This window comes from Phyllobates terribilis, unplaced genomic scaffold (genome assembly GCF_046119375.1).
Source record: "Phyllobates terribilis strain yellow unplaced genomic scaffold, ASM4611937v1 Scaffold_11__3_contigs__length_659146591, whole genome shotgun sequence".
NCBI lineage: Eukaryota > Metazoa > Chordata > Amphibia > Anura > Dendrobatidae > Phyllobates > Phyllobates terribilis.
In genome coordinates, this window is record NW_027362771.1 from 116024781 (window position 1) to 116044386 (window position 19606).

General features: G+C 45.5%; 1 protein-coding gene across 1 annotated transcript in view; it reads left to right on the plus strand.

The window, feature by feature from the left end:
• The window catches only part of STAB2 (stabilin 2), a 332513-nt gene that overhangs the window by 233285 nt on the left and 79622 nt on the right, over positions 1–19606 (plus strand). The window contains exons 40-44 of the mRNA XM_073651531.1: positions 6564–6609; positions 11465–11541; positions 11653–11778; positions 11956–12029; positions 17837–17908. Coding sequence (XP_073507632.1) covers positions 6564–6609; positions 11465–11541; positions 11653–11778; positions 11956–12029; positions 17837–17908 — 395 coding nt within the window. The remainder of the gene's footprint in view (positions 1–6563; positions 6610–11464; positions 11542–11652; positions 11779–11955; positions 12030–17836; positions 17909–19606) is intronic.

Sequence of the window (19606 nt, forward strand, 5' to 3'; positions counted from 1 at the left end):
TGAGGGCTGAAGCAGAGTAGTGAACAGTGCAACAACATTGCTCGGGCACCTCCATTTTGGAGGAGGTGCCTTATATATGGTGAAGTCCTCCGGCCATTGGCCGGGGACTCCTTAGGACGGCGCGCGCGGCCCCTTTAAGAGGGAGGGTGAGCGCGCGCGCGCGCCCTAAGCACAGTGGCCGGGAAGGAGCGCGCGCTGCCAGCAGAGCGGGAGGAGGACGCCGGACACGGAGCAGGGAGGTGAGGGGAACAGCGTCCCTGCCTAGCAGAGGGCAGGGACGCCGACGCTACAGTACCCCCCCCCCTTTAGGCCCCCCCTTTTTTAGGCCAGACAGAAATTTAGCAAGGATAAGAGGGGCATGGATGTTCTCCCGGGGCTCCCACGTTCTCTCCTCAGGACCAAACCCCTTCCAATCTACTAGAAAAAAGGTCTTTCCTCTTACCCTTTTGGTGGCAAGAATGTTCTCTACCTCAAACTCGTCCTCAGCAGAAACCGGAGCAGGAGGCATACCTGTAGACTTGGAAAAAGAGTTAAGTACCACAGGTTTGAGGAGAGATACATGGAAGGAGTTAGGGATCCGTAAGTTGGCCGGGAGTTTCAATTTATAGGCCACCGGGTTGATCTGACTGATGACCTCCAGGGGGCCGATGAACCGAGGCCCTAACTTGTAAGAAGGTATCTTGAGTCGGACATATTTAGATGAGAGCCAGACTTTATCTCCGGGACGAAATTGTGGAGGATCCAGGCGTTTTTTGTCAGCGTGTCTTTTCATCCGTTCGGACGACTGAAGGAGTGCGGATCGGGTACTCTCCCAAATGGAGGAAAATTTGCTAACGAGAGATTCCGCAGCCGGGTTGTCCACAGAGGCGGAGACAGGAAAAGGAATCCGAGGATGCTGACCGAAGACTACAAAAAACGGGGATTTGGAGGAGGATTCGCTCTCATGATTGTTATAAGAGAACTCGGCCCATGGTAGGAGATCCACCCAGTCTGAATGATGGGCATTAACGAAGTGCCGGAGGTAACTGGTCAGGTTCTGATTGATCCGCTCCACTTGACCATTGGACTGTGGGTGGTAAGCGGAAGAGAAGTCCAGGGTGACATCTAGCAGTTTACAAGTGGCTCTCCAGAAGCGTGAGGTGAACTGTACCCCACGATCCGACACGATGTGGAGGGGCAGGCCATGAAGACGAAAGATGTGACGAATAAAGTCTTTAGCTAGCTCGGGTGCAGACGGGAGGCCTGGCAGGGGAACGAAATGAGCCATCTTGGAGAAGCGGTCAGCGACCACCCAAATGACCGTACAACCGGCAGAGACTGGGAGGTCTGTTATAAAGTCCATTGCTATATGCTGCCAGGGGGCAGCAGGTACTGGGAGCGGAAGGAGGCGACCGGCTGGCAGATGTCTCGGAACCTTGTTGCGGGCGCAGGACACACAGGCAGAAACAAAGTCTATTACGTCCTTGTGCAGGGTAGGCCACCAGTAGTGCCGGGTAATAAGCTGGAGGGTCTTTTCCTGACCGGCATGGCCAGCCAGTTTAGACGAGTGACCCCAGTGAAGGATCTTCTCCCGATCAGGTACTGATACGAACGTCTTTCCGGGAGGGAGACGATTTAGACTCACGGGAGCCACCTGCATTACTCTGGCGGGATCGATGATGTGTTTCGGATCTTCCTCGAGATCAGACACCAGAAAGGATCGAGACAAGGCGTCCGCCTTGACGTTTTTGTCAGCCGGGCGAAAATGAAGAACAAAATCAAAGCGAGCAAAAAACAAGGACCACCGGGCTTGGCGCGGGTTAAGTCTCTGGGCATGCTGGAGGTAAGCCAAGTTCTTGTGGTCAGTGTAAATTATTACCGGGTGAAGAGCCCCCTCGAGCAGGTAACGCCACTCCTCCAATGCCAGTTTGATGGCCAATAACTCTCGGTCTCCTATGGAATAATTGCGCTCTGAGGAGGAGAAGAGTTTAGAGAAGAAGCCGCCAGTTACCATCCTCCCGGAAGATGATTTTTGAGTAAGTACCGCTCCGGCTCCAGAGGAGAAGGCGTCAACTTCCAGGAAGAACTGCTTGTTGCCGTCCGGGCGATGCAGCACCGGGGCGGAAGAGAAGGCCTGTTTTAAGGAAAGAAAGGCCTCCTCTGCTTCGGGCGGCCACTCTTTGGGATTAGTACCCTTACGGGTGAGCGCGGAAATTGGGGCAGTCCGGGAAGAGCAGTGTGGTATGAAGAGGCGGTAGTAGTTGGCGAAGCCCAGGAACCGCTGAATGGCCTTCAACCCCTCCGGTCGAGGCCATTTCTCGATGGCAGACAGTTTCTCTGGATCCATTCGTAGGCCGGTCTGAGAAATAATGTAGCCCAAAAACGGAAGCGAGGTCTGCTCAAAGAGGCACTTCTCGTATTTAGCGAAGAGGTGATTCTGCCTGAGCCTGAGCAGGACCTGACGAACGTCCCTCCGGTGAGTCTGGAGATCTGGAGAGAAGACCAAGATGTCGTCCAGGTACACCACTACGCAGGAGTAGAGAAGGTCCCGGAAGATGTCATTGACCAACTCTTGAAAGACGGCAGGAGCGTTACAGAGACCAAAGGTCATTACCAGATATTCATAGTGGCCGTCCCGGGTGTTGAATGCCGTCTTCCATTCATCCCCCTGACGGATACGAACCAGGTTGTACGCCCCACGGAGGTCCAGTTTGGTGAAGATTCTAGCCCCTCTCAGACGATCAAATAACTCCGGAATGAGCGGAAGGGGGTACTTATTCTTCACCGTGATCTGGTTAAGGCCTCTATAGTCTATACAGGGACGGAGAGAGCCGTCCTTCTTTTTTACGAAGAAGAAGCCTGCTCCCGCCGGGGAGGTAGATTTCCGGATGAATCCCCTGGCCAGATTCTCCTCAATATATTCGGACATCGACCGGGTCTCAGCAGCGGATAATGGATAAATACGCCCACGGGGAGGAGTAGTACCGGGTAACAAGTCGATAGGGCAGTCATATGGTCTATGAGGGGGTAGTGTCTCTGCTTCCTTTTTATTAAAGACATCAGCATAAGACCAATAAGGAATCGGAAGTCCAGGTAGATTATCTGGGGTAGGAGAAGGACGGACGGGATGGACGGGAACCAGACAGGTCTTATGGCAGTCCTGTCCCCAGCGAAGGACTTCTCCGGTCTGCCAGTCAAGCACGGGTGCATGTCTCTGGAGCCAAGGTAGACCTAGCAAGAGGGCGTGAGAGAGTCCAGGCAGAACATGAAAGGAGATACTCTCAGAATGCAGCATTCCCACCTGCAGAGTAATGGATTCCGTGATGAGTTGGATGGGGCGTGGTAAGAGACCCCCATCCACGGCAGCAACAGACAAGGGTACAGCCAGAGGTTTGGTGGGGATGCGGTATTTCTCTACCAGGGACTGTGAAATAAGATTCCCGGCTGCTCCAGAGTCCAGTTGGGCTAGTTCGAAATAACGGTTCTCCCCGCAGACGATTGAAACTGACAGCAGCAGAGATGGAGAGGATTTATTCTTGTCTAGGTCGACCTCTCTGAGCGAACCTAGACACAGGCGTTTCCCGACCTCTCTGGGCAGGCACGGATCCGGTGCTCCTTACTGCCACAGTAGAAGCAGCTCCCCTCGGCACGGCGTAAGTCCTGACGGGTTTTGACCATCTTGGTCTGGTCGACCTGCATAGTCTCAGGAGAGTGTACCTGGGGAGAGACGGAGGGAGTGACGGGTTTCTGAAAAGTAGGAGCTAGACGTGGAAACCTCCTCTCACGGGTGACCTCTTTGGCACGCTCCTGGAACCGTAGGTCAATCCGGGTGGCAAGAGTTATTAGGTCATCGAGAGTGGTAGGAATGTCCCGACCGGCAAGTTCATCTTTAATACGGCCGGACAGACCCTCCCAGAAGACGGATACCAGAGCGTCGTTATCCCAGGCCAGCTCCGAGGCAAGGGTACGGAACCGTATGGCATATTGGCCCACGGTGAGACTTCCCTGACGGAGGCGTAGCAGAGATGATGCGGATGAGGTCTTCCGTCCGGGTTCGTCGAAGACTTTCCGGAAAGCCGTGAGGAAGGCAGGCAAGTCGGACACCAGGGGGTCTCCTCTCTCCCATAGAGGATTTAGCCAGGCCAGGGCCTCCCCGGTGAGATGGGACATGATGAAGGCAATTTTGGCCCGGTCGGAGTTAAACTGGTGGGACAATAGTTCAAAGTGCAGGGTGCACTGATTTATGAAGCCCCGAGCCTGGGCGGAGTCGCCTCCGAAGCGAGGAGGTGCAGAAAGCCGGGGTCCGGGGTAGGATACCATGGTATTGGTGGGCAGCGGAGCTGCCGGGTTGCGAGTCATGGCACTGGCGGTGGTTGCTGGTGGAGCAGTCAGAGTGTCCAGACGAGAATTGACATTCTGCAGGTGACCCAGGATGGACTCCTGTTGGGACCTCTGACGGTACAGTTCATGACAGAGGTCCGAGAGCGAGGGAGCTTGGGTGCCACCGGGTTCCATGGCCCGAGCAAACTGTAACGGGTCTGGGAGGCGGAACCTCTGAGCTACTATACAAGGGGGCGGTCCTTGTAAGGGAGCAGGTGGCGAACAGGCAGGCAGTCACAGCAGGTGACCGGGACAGTCTCTGGAAGAACGGGCAGGAGATCACGGCAAGTGACTGGGGCAGTCTCTGGATGAACGGGCAGATGGTCACGGCAAGTGACCGGGGCAGTCTCTGGATGAACGGGCAGATGGACACGGCAAGTGACCGGGGCAGTCTCTGGATGAACGGGCAGATGGTCACGGCAAGTGACCGGGGCAGTCTCTGGGTGAAGGGTTGGTACGACCTGTGGCGGCTGATGGTAGACGTGAGCTCCCAGGTGAGCAGGCGAGAGTCTCTGGATAAACGGGTGGTCATAGCACGTGACGGCAGAGCCTCCAGGTAGGCTAGCAGACAGGCAGCAGATGAGCGCTCCCAGGTGAGCGGGCAGGAGTCACTGGACAGGCAGGTGGTCACAGCACGTGACGGCGGAGCCTCCAGGTAGGCTAGCAGGCAGGAAGCAGATGTGCGATCCCAGGTGAGCGGGCAAGCTGGTCCATAGACAGACTGACAGGAGTTGGAGGGCAGACTGTCGGACCTCAGGCAAGCAGGCAGGTAGCTGATGTGCGCTCCCAGGTGAGCGGGCAAGCTGGTCCTTAGACAGACTGACAGGAGTTGTAAGGCAGACCGTCGGACCACAGGCTAGCAGGCAGGTAGCGGAATATCAGGCAGGAATAAGACAGCAAGCTGGCAGGAATCTGGCAGGTATCTGGCAGGTAACTGGCAACGGGACCTGAGGGCTGAAGCAGAGTAGTGAACAGTGCAACAACATTGCTCGGGTACCTCCATTTTGGAGGAGGTGCCTTATATATGGTGAAGTCCTCCGGCCATTGGCCGGGGACTCCTTAGGACGGCGCGCGCGGCCCCTTTAAGAGGGAGGGAGAGCGCGCGCGCCCTAAGCACAGTGGCCGGGAAGGAGCGCGCGCTGCCAGCAGAGCGGGAGGAGGACGCCGGACACGGAGCAGGGAGGTGAGGGGAACAGCGTCCCTGCCTAGCAGAGGGCAGGGACGCCGGCGCTACAATTAATATACAATGTGGGATATAGAATGAACTTGGGGGCCTACAGTCCAACCTCCTTTTAGTGGAGAGGAAAAGTGTTGAATACTATACTTGGGGGGAAAGTCTCTAAGAACCAGAGTGGCTTTCTGGACCCATCAGGAGCTGCTGCTCTGCCTTTCTGATAAAAGTCTATCAATTCTGTCTGGGCCGCTCAGGCGTTGGCTGGACCCCGTCTGGCTCTCAGCCCTCCCTCTGCCTGTGCCCGGTACCGTGAGTCTCTGTCGGAAGTGACGGCCCGTCTCGCGCGTCTCCTCCGCTCACCGACCCAGGTACGGATCCCTGGCCAGGTATCCTCAGGGATCCTGTGGAATTTGACACCTAACGTGCGTCTCGTTGGTCTGTATCGATGGGAGCTGGTCCGTGACCGTTGACCGGCGTTGTCTGAGCTATGAACCTTGACTGGCGTCGTTTGGATCTTTGGTGCCTGACCATCGTCATCTGAACTGTGAACCTTGATTGGCGTCGTTCAAATCTCCTGTGCTTGACCGTCGTCTTGGGTCCGCTGGTACACACGGCTGCGGACAGCTATTACGGCTGATGGAGCTGCTGAAGTCCTCACTGTTCCTTCTCTTGGTGCCAAAACCACTACCTCTCTGGTGCACCAGGTTTTTATCTCTGGGGCTGGCTTCGTTCTTCTCACGTGATCAGTTCCACAGGGTTTCGTTCCCGTCTGGAAACCACACGGTTGTGCAGCGTTTCATCTCTGGTGTTTCGTTCTCTTACACTTACTAGAAATACTACAGCTCACACTATCTATCTATCTATCTATCTATCTATCTATCTTAGTCATCTACGTATCTGATTCCAGAATTTTATATGAGTTTAATAATGATTACAACTCAGGATGAGTACAACATAAGAAAATGCAATTGTGCTAAATGATGGATGTATTACACATTATCTTATTTTTGCTCTTTCATTTATTTTTCAGCAATCACAGAAGACAAATGCAATAAAATCTGCCACTCTAGTGCAAAGTATGTACTTCATACCTGCCTAATATAAAACGTGTGAATAATTGAATGACTGTCAGTTAATGATTTGGGGCAGTGGTTATACACATGGCAGCTTTGTGAGGCCTTTGATGTGCAGATCATTACTTTCCCATTCAATTACATTTATATTTGATTCAAAGTAATACAATCACGGCTTAGCTAGCTCCTGCCATTTTTAATATTTTATCATGTATTTTTGTGTAATATATATATATATATATATATATATATATATATATATACATACACACACACACATATACACTGTATCTATATATATAATTGTCTTATCCCGTCTGTCTGTCTGTCTGTCTGTCCAGGAAATCCCGCGTCGCTCATTGGTCCGGCAGCGGCCAATCAGCGCCGCGGGATTTCTGAAAAAAGATGGCGGCCGTTAGCAGCTCATCTGCCGGACTGAGGTCAGCGGCGATGCAGCGGGGAGATGAGCGGCGCTAGCAGCACAACTACCCCGACCGGCGCCGCTGACCTCCATGCGGCTAACGTCGGAAGATCAGCGGCTTGTCCCGCTGATCTCCCGACAGCAAGTGTGAACGGAGGACCGGGGAGCAGCGCCGCCAGTCGGGATGCTTCTGCTGCGAGTAGCCGCTCATCTCCCGGCTTCTCGCAGCAGAAGGAGCCGCACAGGCAGCGCCGCTCCCCGGTCCTCGCTAATACGGAGCTGCACAAGCAGCGCTGCTCCCGGGCCCACACTAACACGACGCTGATTGGTCGCGGTGGCCGGCCGCGACCAATCAGCGAGATGGCCGGCAAATTTAAACGCCGCTCTGCTGATTAATCGTGGCCGGCCACCGTGACCAATCAGCGATATCGGCGGAAAATTTAAACGCCGCTCTGCTGATTGGTCGCGGTCGCCGGCCGCGACCAATCAGCGATATAGGCTGCAAATTTAAACGCCGCTCTGCTCATTGGTCGCGGTGGCCGGCTGCGACCAATCAGCGAGATTGGCGCTAAATTTAAACACCGCTCTGCTGATTGGTCGCGTCTGCCGTCCGCGACCAACCAGCGATTTTGGTGCCAAATTTAAACAACGCTCTGCTGATTGCTCGCGGTCGCTGGCCGCGATCAATCAGCAGTATTGGCGCCAAATTTAAACACCGCTCTGCTGATTAGTCGCAACCACCGGCCGTGACCAATCAGCGATATTGGCGCCAAATTTAAACACCGCTTCGCTGATTGGTCGTGGTGGCCGGCCGCGACCAATCAGCGATATTGGCGCCATATTTAAACACCGCTCTGCTCATTGGTCGCGGTTACCGGTCACGAATAACTAGCATTATTGGCGACAAATTTAAACACCGCTCTGCTGATTAGTCGCGGCTGTGACCAATCACCATTATTGGCGCAAAATTTAAATAACGCTCTGCTGATTGGTCGCGACTGCCGGCCGCAAACAATCAGCATTATTGGCGCCAAATTTAAACCCCACTCTGCTGATTAGTCGCGGCCGTGACCAATCTGCGATATAGGCGCCAAATTTTAACACCACTTTGCTAATTGGTCGCGGTTGCCGGCCTCGACCAATCAGCGATTTTGGCGCCAAATTTAAATACCGCTCTGCTGATTGCGTCCGGTCGGCCGCATACCTATTCTAGAATACCCGATGCGTTAGAATCGGGCCACCATCTAGTATTTATATATATATATATATATATATACACACACATACATACATACACACACAGTATATATATATATATATATATATATATATATATATATATACGCACACATATACACTGTGTATATGTATATATATATATATATACACACACACACATATATATATATATATATATACACATATACATATACACTGTGTATATATATATATATATATATATATATATATATATATATATATATATATATATATATATATATATATATACAGTACAGCCCAAAAGTTTGGACACAGTCATCAAAGCAAAAGGTGGCTACTTTGAAGAACCTAGAATATAAGACATATTTTCAGTTGTTTCACACTTTTTTGTTAAGTATATAATTCCACATGTGTTAATTCATAGTTTTGATGCCTTCAGTGTGAATGTACAATTTTCATAGTCATGAAAATACAGAAAAATCTTTAAATGAGAAGGTATGTCCAAACTTTTGGTCTGTACTGTATATATATATATATTACAGTGTATATATATATATATATATACAGTTATATGAAAAAGTTTGGGCACCCCTATTAATCTTAAGCTTAATGTTTTATAAAAATTGGTGTTTTTGCAACAGCTATTTCAGTTTGATATATGTAATAACTGTTGGACACAGTAATGTTTCTGCCTTGAAATGAGGTTTATTGTACTAACAGAAAATGTGCAGTCTGCATTCAAACAAAATTTGACAGGTGCATAAGTATGGGCACCCTTATCATTTTCTTGTTTTAAATACTCCTACCTACTTTTTACTGACTTACTAAAGCACTTTTTTTGGTTTTGTAACCTCATTGAGCTTTGAACTTCATAGCCAGGTGTATGCAATCATGAGAAAAGCTACTTAAAGTGGCCACTTGCAAGTTGTTCTCCTGTTTGAATCTCCTCTGAAGAGTGGCATCATGGGCTCCTCAAAACAACTGTCAAATGATCTGAAAACAAAGATTATTCAACATAGTTGTTCAGGGGAAGGATACAAAAAGCTGTCTCAGCGATTTAACCTGTCAGTTTCCACTGTGAGGAACATAGTAAGGAAATGGAAGAACACAGGGACAGTTCTTGTTAAGGCCAGAAGTGGCAGGCCAAGAAAAACATCAGAAAGGCAGAGAAGAAGAATGGTGAGATAAGCCAAGGACAATCCTCAGACCACCTCCAGAGAGCTGCAGCATCAACTTGCTGCAGATGGTGTCACTGTGCATCGGTCAACTATACAACGCACTTTGCACAAGGAGAAGCTGTACGGGAGAGTGATGCGAAAGAAGCCGTTTCTGCAAGCACACCACAAACAGAGTCGGCTGAGTTATGCAAAAGCACATTTGGAGAAGCCAATTTCTTTTTGGAAGAAGGTCCTGTGGACTGTTGAAACCAAGATTGAGTTGTTTGGTCATACAAAAAGGTGTTATGCATGGCGGCAAAAAAACACAGTATTCCAAGAAAAACACTTGCTACCCACAGTAAAATTTGGTGGAGGTTCCATCATGCTTTGGGGCTGTGTGTCCAATGCCGGCACCGGGAATCTTGTTAAAGTTGAGGGACGCATGGATTCCACTCAGTATCAGCAGATTCTTGACAATAATGTTCAAGAATCAGTGAGAAAGTTGAAGTCACACAGGGGATGGATCTTTCAGCAAGACAATCATCCAAAACACCGCTCCAAATCTACTCAGGCATTCATGCAGAGGAACAATTACAGTGTTCTGGAATGGCCATCCCAGTCCCCAGACCTGAATATCATTGAACATCTGTGGGATCATTTGACGAGTGCTGTCCATGCTCGGCGAACATCAAACTTAACTGAACTGGAATTGTTTTGTAAAGAGGAATGGTCAAAAATACCTTCATCCAGGATCCAGGAAATCATTAAAAGCTACAGGAAGCGACTAGAGGCTGTTATTTTTGCAAAAGGAGGATCTACTAAATATTAATGTCACTTTTCTGGTGAGGTGCCCATACTTATGCACCTGTCAAATTTTGTTTGAATGCAGATTGCACATTTTCTGTTAGTACAATAAACCTCATTTCAAGGCAGAAACATTACTGTGTCCAACAATTATTACATATATCAAACTGAAATAGCTGTTGCAAAAACACCAATTTTAAGAAAACATTAAGCTTAAGATTAATAGGGGTGCCCAAACTTTTTCATATAACTGTATATATATATATATATATATATATATATATATACATACACACATATATATATATATATATATATATAATATATATGGATATATATATATATATATATATATATATATATATAAATATTGTAATCCGAGAACAGCATGAGGAACTCAACCATGTGTCACATGTCCGGCTGTGTGCTGTTGTTTACTTAGATTGAAGGATTTATCACCTCCTATGATAGGTACCTCACTGTCTATGGACTTTATACATGGAGTGCCTGGTGTGGGTGGGGTTAGCTTTCTCACCTCTGCTTCATTGCCAAATCTAAAAACTCTGATTGTGACAGAATGGCTGCATCCAGTAAACTCAGTGTCTCTTTGCCTCCATTATACTGGTCTCACATGACATGGCAAAAACCTGACAGATTCCCTTTAATTCTTAAAATGTTGTATCTTTTACATTTTTGAGTTGAATCTGACATTCAACTCAAAAATGCAAAAGAGAAGATACAAAATTTTAAGAAATTTTAAATTTCATTGTGAAACTAACACTTGTCAGGACAGCTACAAGCTGAATATTCAATCATGGATTGGTACATTCCAAAGTGGTTAGGGATTGTATTCATTATTGTAGCTAGTGCATATGGTCTTAAAGGGGTTGATCACTACTAGGACAACGCCTTCTCAATCTGAATGTGTGCCCCTGTTAAAATAAAAATACTTATACTCACCTCTGGTGCCAGGGCTGTTCCAGTGGTGTCGACACTAACATTCCTGGGGCTCACATGAGGTTGTTAGGTCACACGAGCCTTGTGCTCAATCAGCGCCAGCTTCACTGGCCCCGCCTTCAGATGAATAAGTAATCAAGAGGAAGTCAGAGCTGCGGCTGCTCCTTCCGCTGCTCTCGATTACTTGTTTATATGATGTAAATCTGTCATATAAACACTTGTCCTTTGTTGCGCAGTCAGTAACGAGCGGGGTTACGTAGATGGGCTGGGGCACTCATACTTATATCTGTTTCTTCAGCTGTCTTGTGAAAACTGATGGCACCGCCTACTGTCAATGTGCTTTTGGATTTGAAGGAAATGGTACGATGTGCACAGGTAATCTCCACATAAATTCTTTCCCACTAAAGTATTCCTCAAATATCCTAAAAAGCTGTGATTAAGCGTCATCAGTTTGTTTAATATCCTTTATTATGTAATACACTTTAGCTATTGACGCCTGTGCAACCAGCAACGGGGGCTGTTCAGCAAATGCAGAATGTCGAAAAACTACTCCTGGAAATCGGATATGTGTTTGTAAAGCAGACTACACTGGAGATGGGATCATTTGTATGGGTATGTATTCTTCTTTATTATATTATAATAAGCTGCTCTTATTAGAAATATATTACAAAATGGGAAGAAAAACATATTGGCATTAATTTATATATACAATGTGAAATCCCAATAAAATGTAAACATGTTGATAGAAATGTTTATGATGTATTAGTGCCTTTGCTGTTTTCTTTACAGAGATTGATCCTTGTACGGTGAATAATGGTGGTTGTGATCAGCTTGCTGAGTGTACCAAAACTGGCCCAAACAAGGTAAAGTGTAGCTAAGCATTACCATTAGTGTTGAGTGAGCACTAAAATGCTCGGGTGCTCGAAGCTCGGGCCGAGCTCACCGTGATACTCGGGTGCTCGACCCGAGCAACGAGTCCAATGTTAGTCTATGGGAGACCGGAGCATTTTTGCGGCGGCACCCCCAGCAGTCTGTAGAAAGCCTAAAAAGTGCCCAAAACGATAGTGACAGTGCTCAAATGACATGGGGATCGCCCCAGGAAGCATTTCTGACCCCCAGGTCACTGCTGTCAACAACGTGCTCAGAGGTATTAAGCCACTTTAACGAGCTCACAATAAAACGTTCAAAAACGAAACTGAAAGTGCTTTCCTGTGAAATATGTTAAGGAAGTTCCTTTCCAGGGTAAAGACTTGTGTATAAGGTAAAATAAATAACCAAAAGCAAAAATACTCCTCCACACCTTGGGCTATGTTCACAAGTAGCATTTTTTGTGCGTTTTTGCACTTTTGTATTGCTTTCAACTGTGACAAATGCATTCACCGGGAAATGTCATTTTAACATTTTACAACCTTATCTGGCCATGTGCTGTGTGACACATGCATACAGTGCTGAAAAGATATGGGAATAGCATGGGGAAGACCCCTGGAAGCATCTGACACCCAGGTCACTGCCTAAAAGTGTGCTCATCAGAAGTGATCCTTGCAACATCAGAAGATGCAGACTTGCAACTATCCCCGTGCAAGTCCTTGTCTATCTGGGATGGATATTAGTCCTCAGAAGGACTGTTTGTTTGATTTGGCAGGCTTTAGAGACCCTACACTACCTATTTCGCAGTATAAATCTCTCCCTAGCTCAGCAGCACTCTCCCTACACTGTCTGATCCGGAGCAACTGTGTCCAAGATGGCGGCGTCCGGTTTTAAATACTCGAGGTGACGCTGTGCGGCCAGCCAATCACTGTAATGCCCACAACCAACATGGCTGCGGCATTACAGTGACTGGCTGGCAATCCCTGCATGTTCATTGGCTCTGTAAAGAGCGCCAAACATGCAGGACGGAGTAACCAGAAAATGCTCGGTGCTCGCCGTACATCCCGAGTAGTGAGATGCTCGGGCAAGTACCGAGCAGTGTCGAGCGTGCTCGCTCAACACTAATTACCATGGTTTATGATTTTTTATCAAGTTATTACCAATGGTAAAATGTGTAGAAGATGTCCTGTTGTACATACAATAAAGGCTGCTAAGGGAAACCAAGAGATAGGGAACTCAGTCTATATTAGCCCCATCGACTTAAAGGGAGCCTATCACATTGAAGATACAGCCTGTCTGTAGGCATCAGGTTATAAATTAGAACATTGATATATAGGAAGGTGGGCAAAAATTCTGTATAATTTGTATTTTATTCATTTAAAGGGAATCGGTCACAAGATTATTTTTGTTACCTACTCTGAGAGCAGCATCATGTAGGGGTAGAGACCCTGATAACAGTGATGTGTCCCTTACTGAGCTGCTTATTGTAGTTTTTATAAAATCAATGTTTTTCAGCAGAATATTGTCACAAGAGGACTACTTGGCCTGCTTCCAGGGAATCCAACCACTCCCTCACCACTGATTGGCAGCTTTATGCCTATGCACAGTGTGCACAGAAAGCTGCCAAAGTGGTGTGGGCGGGGTTATACTGAGCTCAGCATTCGGAGAACCAGAAGATCTGCAGCAGAAAAAACAGTGTTTAATCAGAATTGCAGCACCCAGTAAAGTAAGTTTTATATCTCTGGAATCAGTGTCTCTTCCTCTATATCATGCTGCTCTCAGATAAGGTAGCAAAACCTGGTGACAAATTTCCTTTAAATGCCTGCTTATTTTAGTCTTTGGAGTCTAGTGGCTGGAGAAACTCAATGATTGACATGACTATATGCACACTCATACAGAGAAAGATGTCAATCACTAATATAACTACCCACTGGACTGCAAAGCTAAGAATGAGTACAACGCATAGTTGCACTAAACCTTTTCCCCATAAACTGCTATATCATTCTGCTCTGCGCCTTCTGCTTTATAGCCAGATACAGTTGAAACCAGAAGTTTACATACACTATATAAAAAGACATGTATGTATGTTTTTCTAAATATCTGACATGAAATCAGAATAAACCTTTCCCGTTTTAGGTGAATTAGGATTACCATCATTTTTAATATATGCCAAATGCCAGAATAATGAGAGAGAGAATATTTTAAGGCATTTTTATTACTTACTGCAAAGTCAAAAGTTTACATACATTTCATTAGTATTTGGCACCATTGCCCTTAAACTGAATGACTTGGGTCAAACGTTTGGGATATCCTTCCACAAGCTTCTCACAATAGTTGGTTGGAATTTGGGCCCATTCCTCCTGACAAAATTGGTGTAACTGATCCAGGTTTGTAGATCGCCTTGCTCGCACCTGCCTTTTCAGCTTTGCCCGTAAATTTTCAATAGGATTGAGATCAAGGCTTTGTGATGGCCTCTCCAAAACATTGACTTTGTTATCCTTAAGCCACTTTGTTACCATTTTGGCAGTATGCTTCGGGTCATTGTCCATTTGGAAGACCCATTTCCAGCCTTCCTGGCTGATGTCTTGAGATGTTGCTTCAGTATTGCCACATAATCTTCTTTTATCATGATGCCATCTATTTTGTGAAGTGCATCAGTCCCTCCTGCAGCAAAACGACCCCACAACATGATGCTGCCACCCCCGTGTTTCCCAGTTGGGATGGTGTTCTTAGGCTTCCAAGCTTCTCCCTTTTTCCGCCAAACGTAATGATGGTCATTATACCCAAAAACTTAAAATTTTAGTTTCACCAGACCATAGGACATGTCTCCAAATATTATGGTCTTTTTTCCTGTGTGCATTTGCAAACATTAATATGCCTTTTTTATTTTGTTGAGTAATGGCTTCTTCCTAGCAGAGTGGCCTTTCAGCCCATGTTGATACAGTACTCGTTTCACTGTGGTTATTGCACAATCTTACCATCATCTTCACAATGTCTTTTGCTTTTGTCCTTTGGTTGATATGCACATGTCAGACCAAAGCACGTTCAACTCTGGAACACAGAACCCGTCTTCTTCCTGAGCGGTATGATGGCTGGACATTATCATCTTGTTTGTACTTGAGTATAATTGTTTGTAGAGATGAACGAGGCACCTTGAGGTATCTTGAAATTGTACCCAAGGATGAGCCAGACTTGTGCAAGTCCGCAATTCTCTTCCTGATATCTTGGCTGATTTCTTTAGACTTTCCCATGATGCTGCACAAAGAAGCAGTGTGTTTCAGGTGTGCATTAAAATACATCCACAGGTGTGTCTCTAATTAACTCAGATGTTCCAAAAAAAACTATCAGAAGCTTCCAAACACATGACATCATGATATGGGCAGTCCAGAATTGTTTAAAGACATAGTAATCTTAGTGTATTTACACTCCCTGACAGAAGTGATGTCGCTTATCCATGTTACGTAAATAAAAGCTTATAACCTGATGTTAAATTCATCCATTGGTTTTATAAATTACTCTTTTGAAAGCTGAAACCCTCCCAAATTTGGTTTAGGTTAAGAAAATAAATTGGCATCAATGCTGAAATATTGATCATTTAATGAACACAGAATGATCAGATTTTGGCAAGACAAAAGTTTTGTCGCCTGGTCATATAATGCACCCAATCCTAGTTTACATCCTCACCAGTGCTCAGTAAATGATCGGTTAATTAGTGGGTGTGTATATAAAGAAACCCAGCACCCCAGACCTTCACTTGAACTGCAATTCGAGCTCTGACAACATGCCAAAAATCCACCCTGCGACCAAAGCCTTGATTATCAAGAGGCTGAAGACCAGATCCACTGCAGAGGTGGCTGGCACCTTTAATGTGTCTCAGCATCAAGTACAAATAATTAAAAAAAGATTTGAAGAGACTGGAGATGTGTTTGACAAGCCCAGGTCCGGCAGACCCCACAAGACAACTGCTCAGGAGGAACGTTTGTTGGTTAAAAAATCCAAAGCAAGCCTCTCTTCCACTGCAGCAGAGCTCCAACAGGCCTGGTCACCTCAAGTCCCTATGTCAAGTAGAACAGTTTGTAGGATTCTGTCTCGAAATGGCCTCCATAGTCGAATCAGTGCCCAGAAGCCAGCACTAAACAAAAGGCAAATAAAAAAAGTGTGGCATTTGCAAAGCCCCACAGCCTGCTAAACAGATGGACGCTGGATAAGTGGCAGAAGGCGGATTTCTCTGATGAATCTTCAGTAGAATTACACCACAGCCGCCGCAAATACTGCAGGAGACCTACTGGAGCCCGAATGGATCCAAAATACACCCAGAAAACAGTTAAATTTGGTGGTGGAAAGATCATGGTCTGGGGTTACATTCAGTATGGGGTGTGTGAAACATTTGCAAGGTGGAAGGCGATATCAATTGCCTAAAATATCAAGAAGTATTAGCTACCTCTTACATTCCAAATCATAAAAGGGGTCAAATTCTGCAAAAGGATGGTGCTCCATCTTATACATCCATCTCTACAACAAAGTTCCTCCAGGCAAAAAAAATCAAGGTGCTCAAGGACTGGCCAGCCCAGTCACCAGACATGAACATCATTGAGCATGTTTGGGATAGGATGAAAGAGGAAGCTTGGAAGACAAAACCAAAGAATCTAGATGAACTCTGGGAGGCATGTAAGACTGCATTCTTTGGTATTCCTGATGACTTCATTAATAAATTGTATGAACCATTGTTGAACCGCATGGATGCAGTCCTTCAAGCTCATGGAAGTCACACAAAATATTAAATATGACTCTAATAGCACCACAACTTCATTCACCAATGTTATGCAACATACATTTGTATTTTAAGATAATTATTTTTTGAATATCACATTACTTTCTGTGGGCGACAAAACTTTTGTCTTGCCAAAATCTGACCCTTCTGTGTTCATTAAATGAACAATATTTCAGCATTGATGCCAATTTATTTTCTTAACCGAAACCAAATTTGGGAGAGTTTCAGCTTTCAAAAGAGTAATTTATAAAACCAATGGATGAATTTAAGGTCAGGTTATAAGCTTTTATTTACATAACATGGATAAGCGAAATAACTTCTTACAGGGAGTGTAAACTTTTGACTTTGCAGTAATAAAAATGCCTTAAAACATGTCTCTTTCATTATTCTGGCATTTGGCAAATATTAAAAATTATGGCAATCCTAATTGACCTAAAATGGGAAAGGTTTATTCTGATTTCATGTCAGATATTGAGAAAAACTTGCACATGAGTGTATTTATATGGTGTATGTAAACTTCTGGTTTCAACTGTATCTACAGATAGGACCTATATTTTCAACATGACATCTATCCATTATTGAGTTGTGACTAGTGATGATCGAGTATGCCTTATTAACCCTTTCAACGAGCACGCTCGGGTGCTCGCCGAGTATTTTGGCGTGCTCAGCGTTTCATTCATTCTCCCGGCGTGCTCGCCGAAAGGGTTAATGAGGCGTACTCGATCATCACTAGTTGTGACTACTTACACAGGATTTCTCCCTCAACATCTGCTACAACAAAAAGAGGGTGATGAAGAAATGATATGGGTACCTTGCTGTTGTCCCCACTGTCTCAGCTAAAGATAATTTGCCATTCTCTCCGTTAATACTTAGTAGCACTGACTACATAATATTTCTCTATGGGCGTATTCATATGATAAATGAGAGATTTTAGCTGTGTAGGTGAAGATAAATTAAATGTACAAAGTATGACAAGAAAAATTCTGTGAGGTCACATAAGTAATGCCTACCACATTTGTGTTCTTTGTTTAGTCTGTCTGTAATTGTTTGGAAAGATACAGTGGAGATGGTAAAAAGTGCAGTCCTATTAACCCATGCCTAACTGTGAGTATGATACTTAATTTATTGATTGATCAAATACAACACTGAGTATCTTTGTAAAGACATAGCATTAGTGATCCTGAGGTACAATCTGTATTCTAGCTCACAGCTGCTTTCACACTACTGCTGACTACGCAGCTGAAATCTCTAAGGGCATATTCCCATGTGGCGTAAATACGTCATTTTTTCCACTGCTTTGTTTTTGTGCATAAAATTTTCTGCGTATGTCGGACGAGACGCGCCCATGAAAGTCAATGGGTGCGAGAAAAAAATCACGCAGTACACGGACCATTCATGTACCGTCCGATTTTTTTACACACCCATCTCAAAGGAAACCCGACATTTCATCAGCCAAGTGCAGTAAATTCACAGGGTGACCCATCAGAATAGAGTAGATAAAATAGATATATACATAGAATAGATAGATAGAAAGATGTCAGTGACATATAATAAGTGCATTACATGTGTAGTTAAATGTACATGTATTTAGCTAATAATTTAATAAATTAAAGGAAAAAATGGAGTGGGTCCCCTTATTTTTCTTAACCTGCTGAGGGAAAGCAGACAGTGGGGCTGGCTGGTGTTGTTATTCTGGGAAGGGGACCCTATCCATGGATCTTCCCAGCTTATTAATAACAGCTCACAGCTGTCTGTGCAGCCTTTACTGGTTAGTAAAAATAGGGGACGTGGGGTTCTTATATATTTACTAACCAGCAAAGGCTAAACAGACAGCTGTGGGCTGATATAAATAGGCTGGGAAAAGGCCATGGATATTGGCCCCTCCCAGACTAATAACATCAGCCCTCAGCCGCCTCAGAATCGGCGCATCCATTTGATGCACCAATTCTAACTTTCAGTCTCGACGCTTCCCAATTGCCCTGATGCGTTGGAAAGTGGGGAAATGATTTTGGGGTTGATGTCAGCTATTTTATGTTTACTGACATCAAGTCCAGGGGTTAGTAATGAAGAAGTGTCAATAAGACACCACCATAACTAACCTCGTAAGTTTAAGTAAAAATACACACACAGAGCAAAGTTCTTTATTTGAAAAACAAACTCCCCGACTCTCTTTTACTCCGTTATTAAGATCCAAATAGAAATAAAATAGCAAAGTAATCCTCACCTGTCCGAAGATAATCCATACTTATAATGTCCCATGACAATCCCCCCTCTTTTATGATGGTGTGTTGAGCGGTGACATGAGTATGCGACCGCTCAACACTCCTGCTGGAACAGTAGCATGAGGTTGCGCCTGTAATGATCAGCGCTGATGTCATTTAGGTGACCGGAGTTCATAGTCGATGAACTACGGTAACCTTACTGATGTCACCGCTCACAGCATGGCAAGATCCATGGATAGTGGCCCCTTCCCAGAATAATAATACCAGCACCAAGCTGTCTGCTTTCACTAGGTTAGTTAAGAAGAATGAGGGGGGCCCCACTCCATTTTTTTCTTTAATTTACTGATTTATTAGCTAAATACATGTGCAGTAAGCTACAGACACAAAGCACTAATTATATATCTCACTGACATATTTCTATCTATATCTGTATTTAAGGTTATTTTATTACTTATAAAACTAACTTGAAATGACTGAGAATTACTGTATATAAAAGCTGATGTTAAAAACGCATTACATGCGCATGTCATACGGATACTACGTGATAAAAATTGCATTGTACTTACATGACATTCGTCCT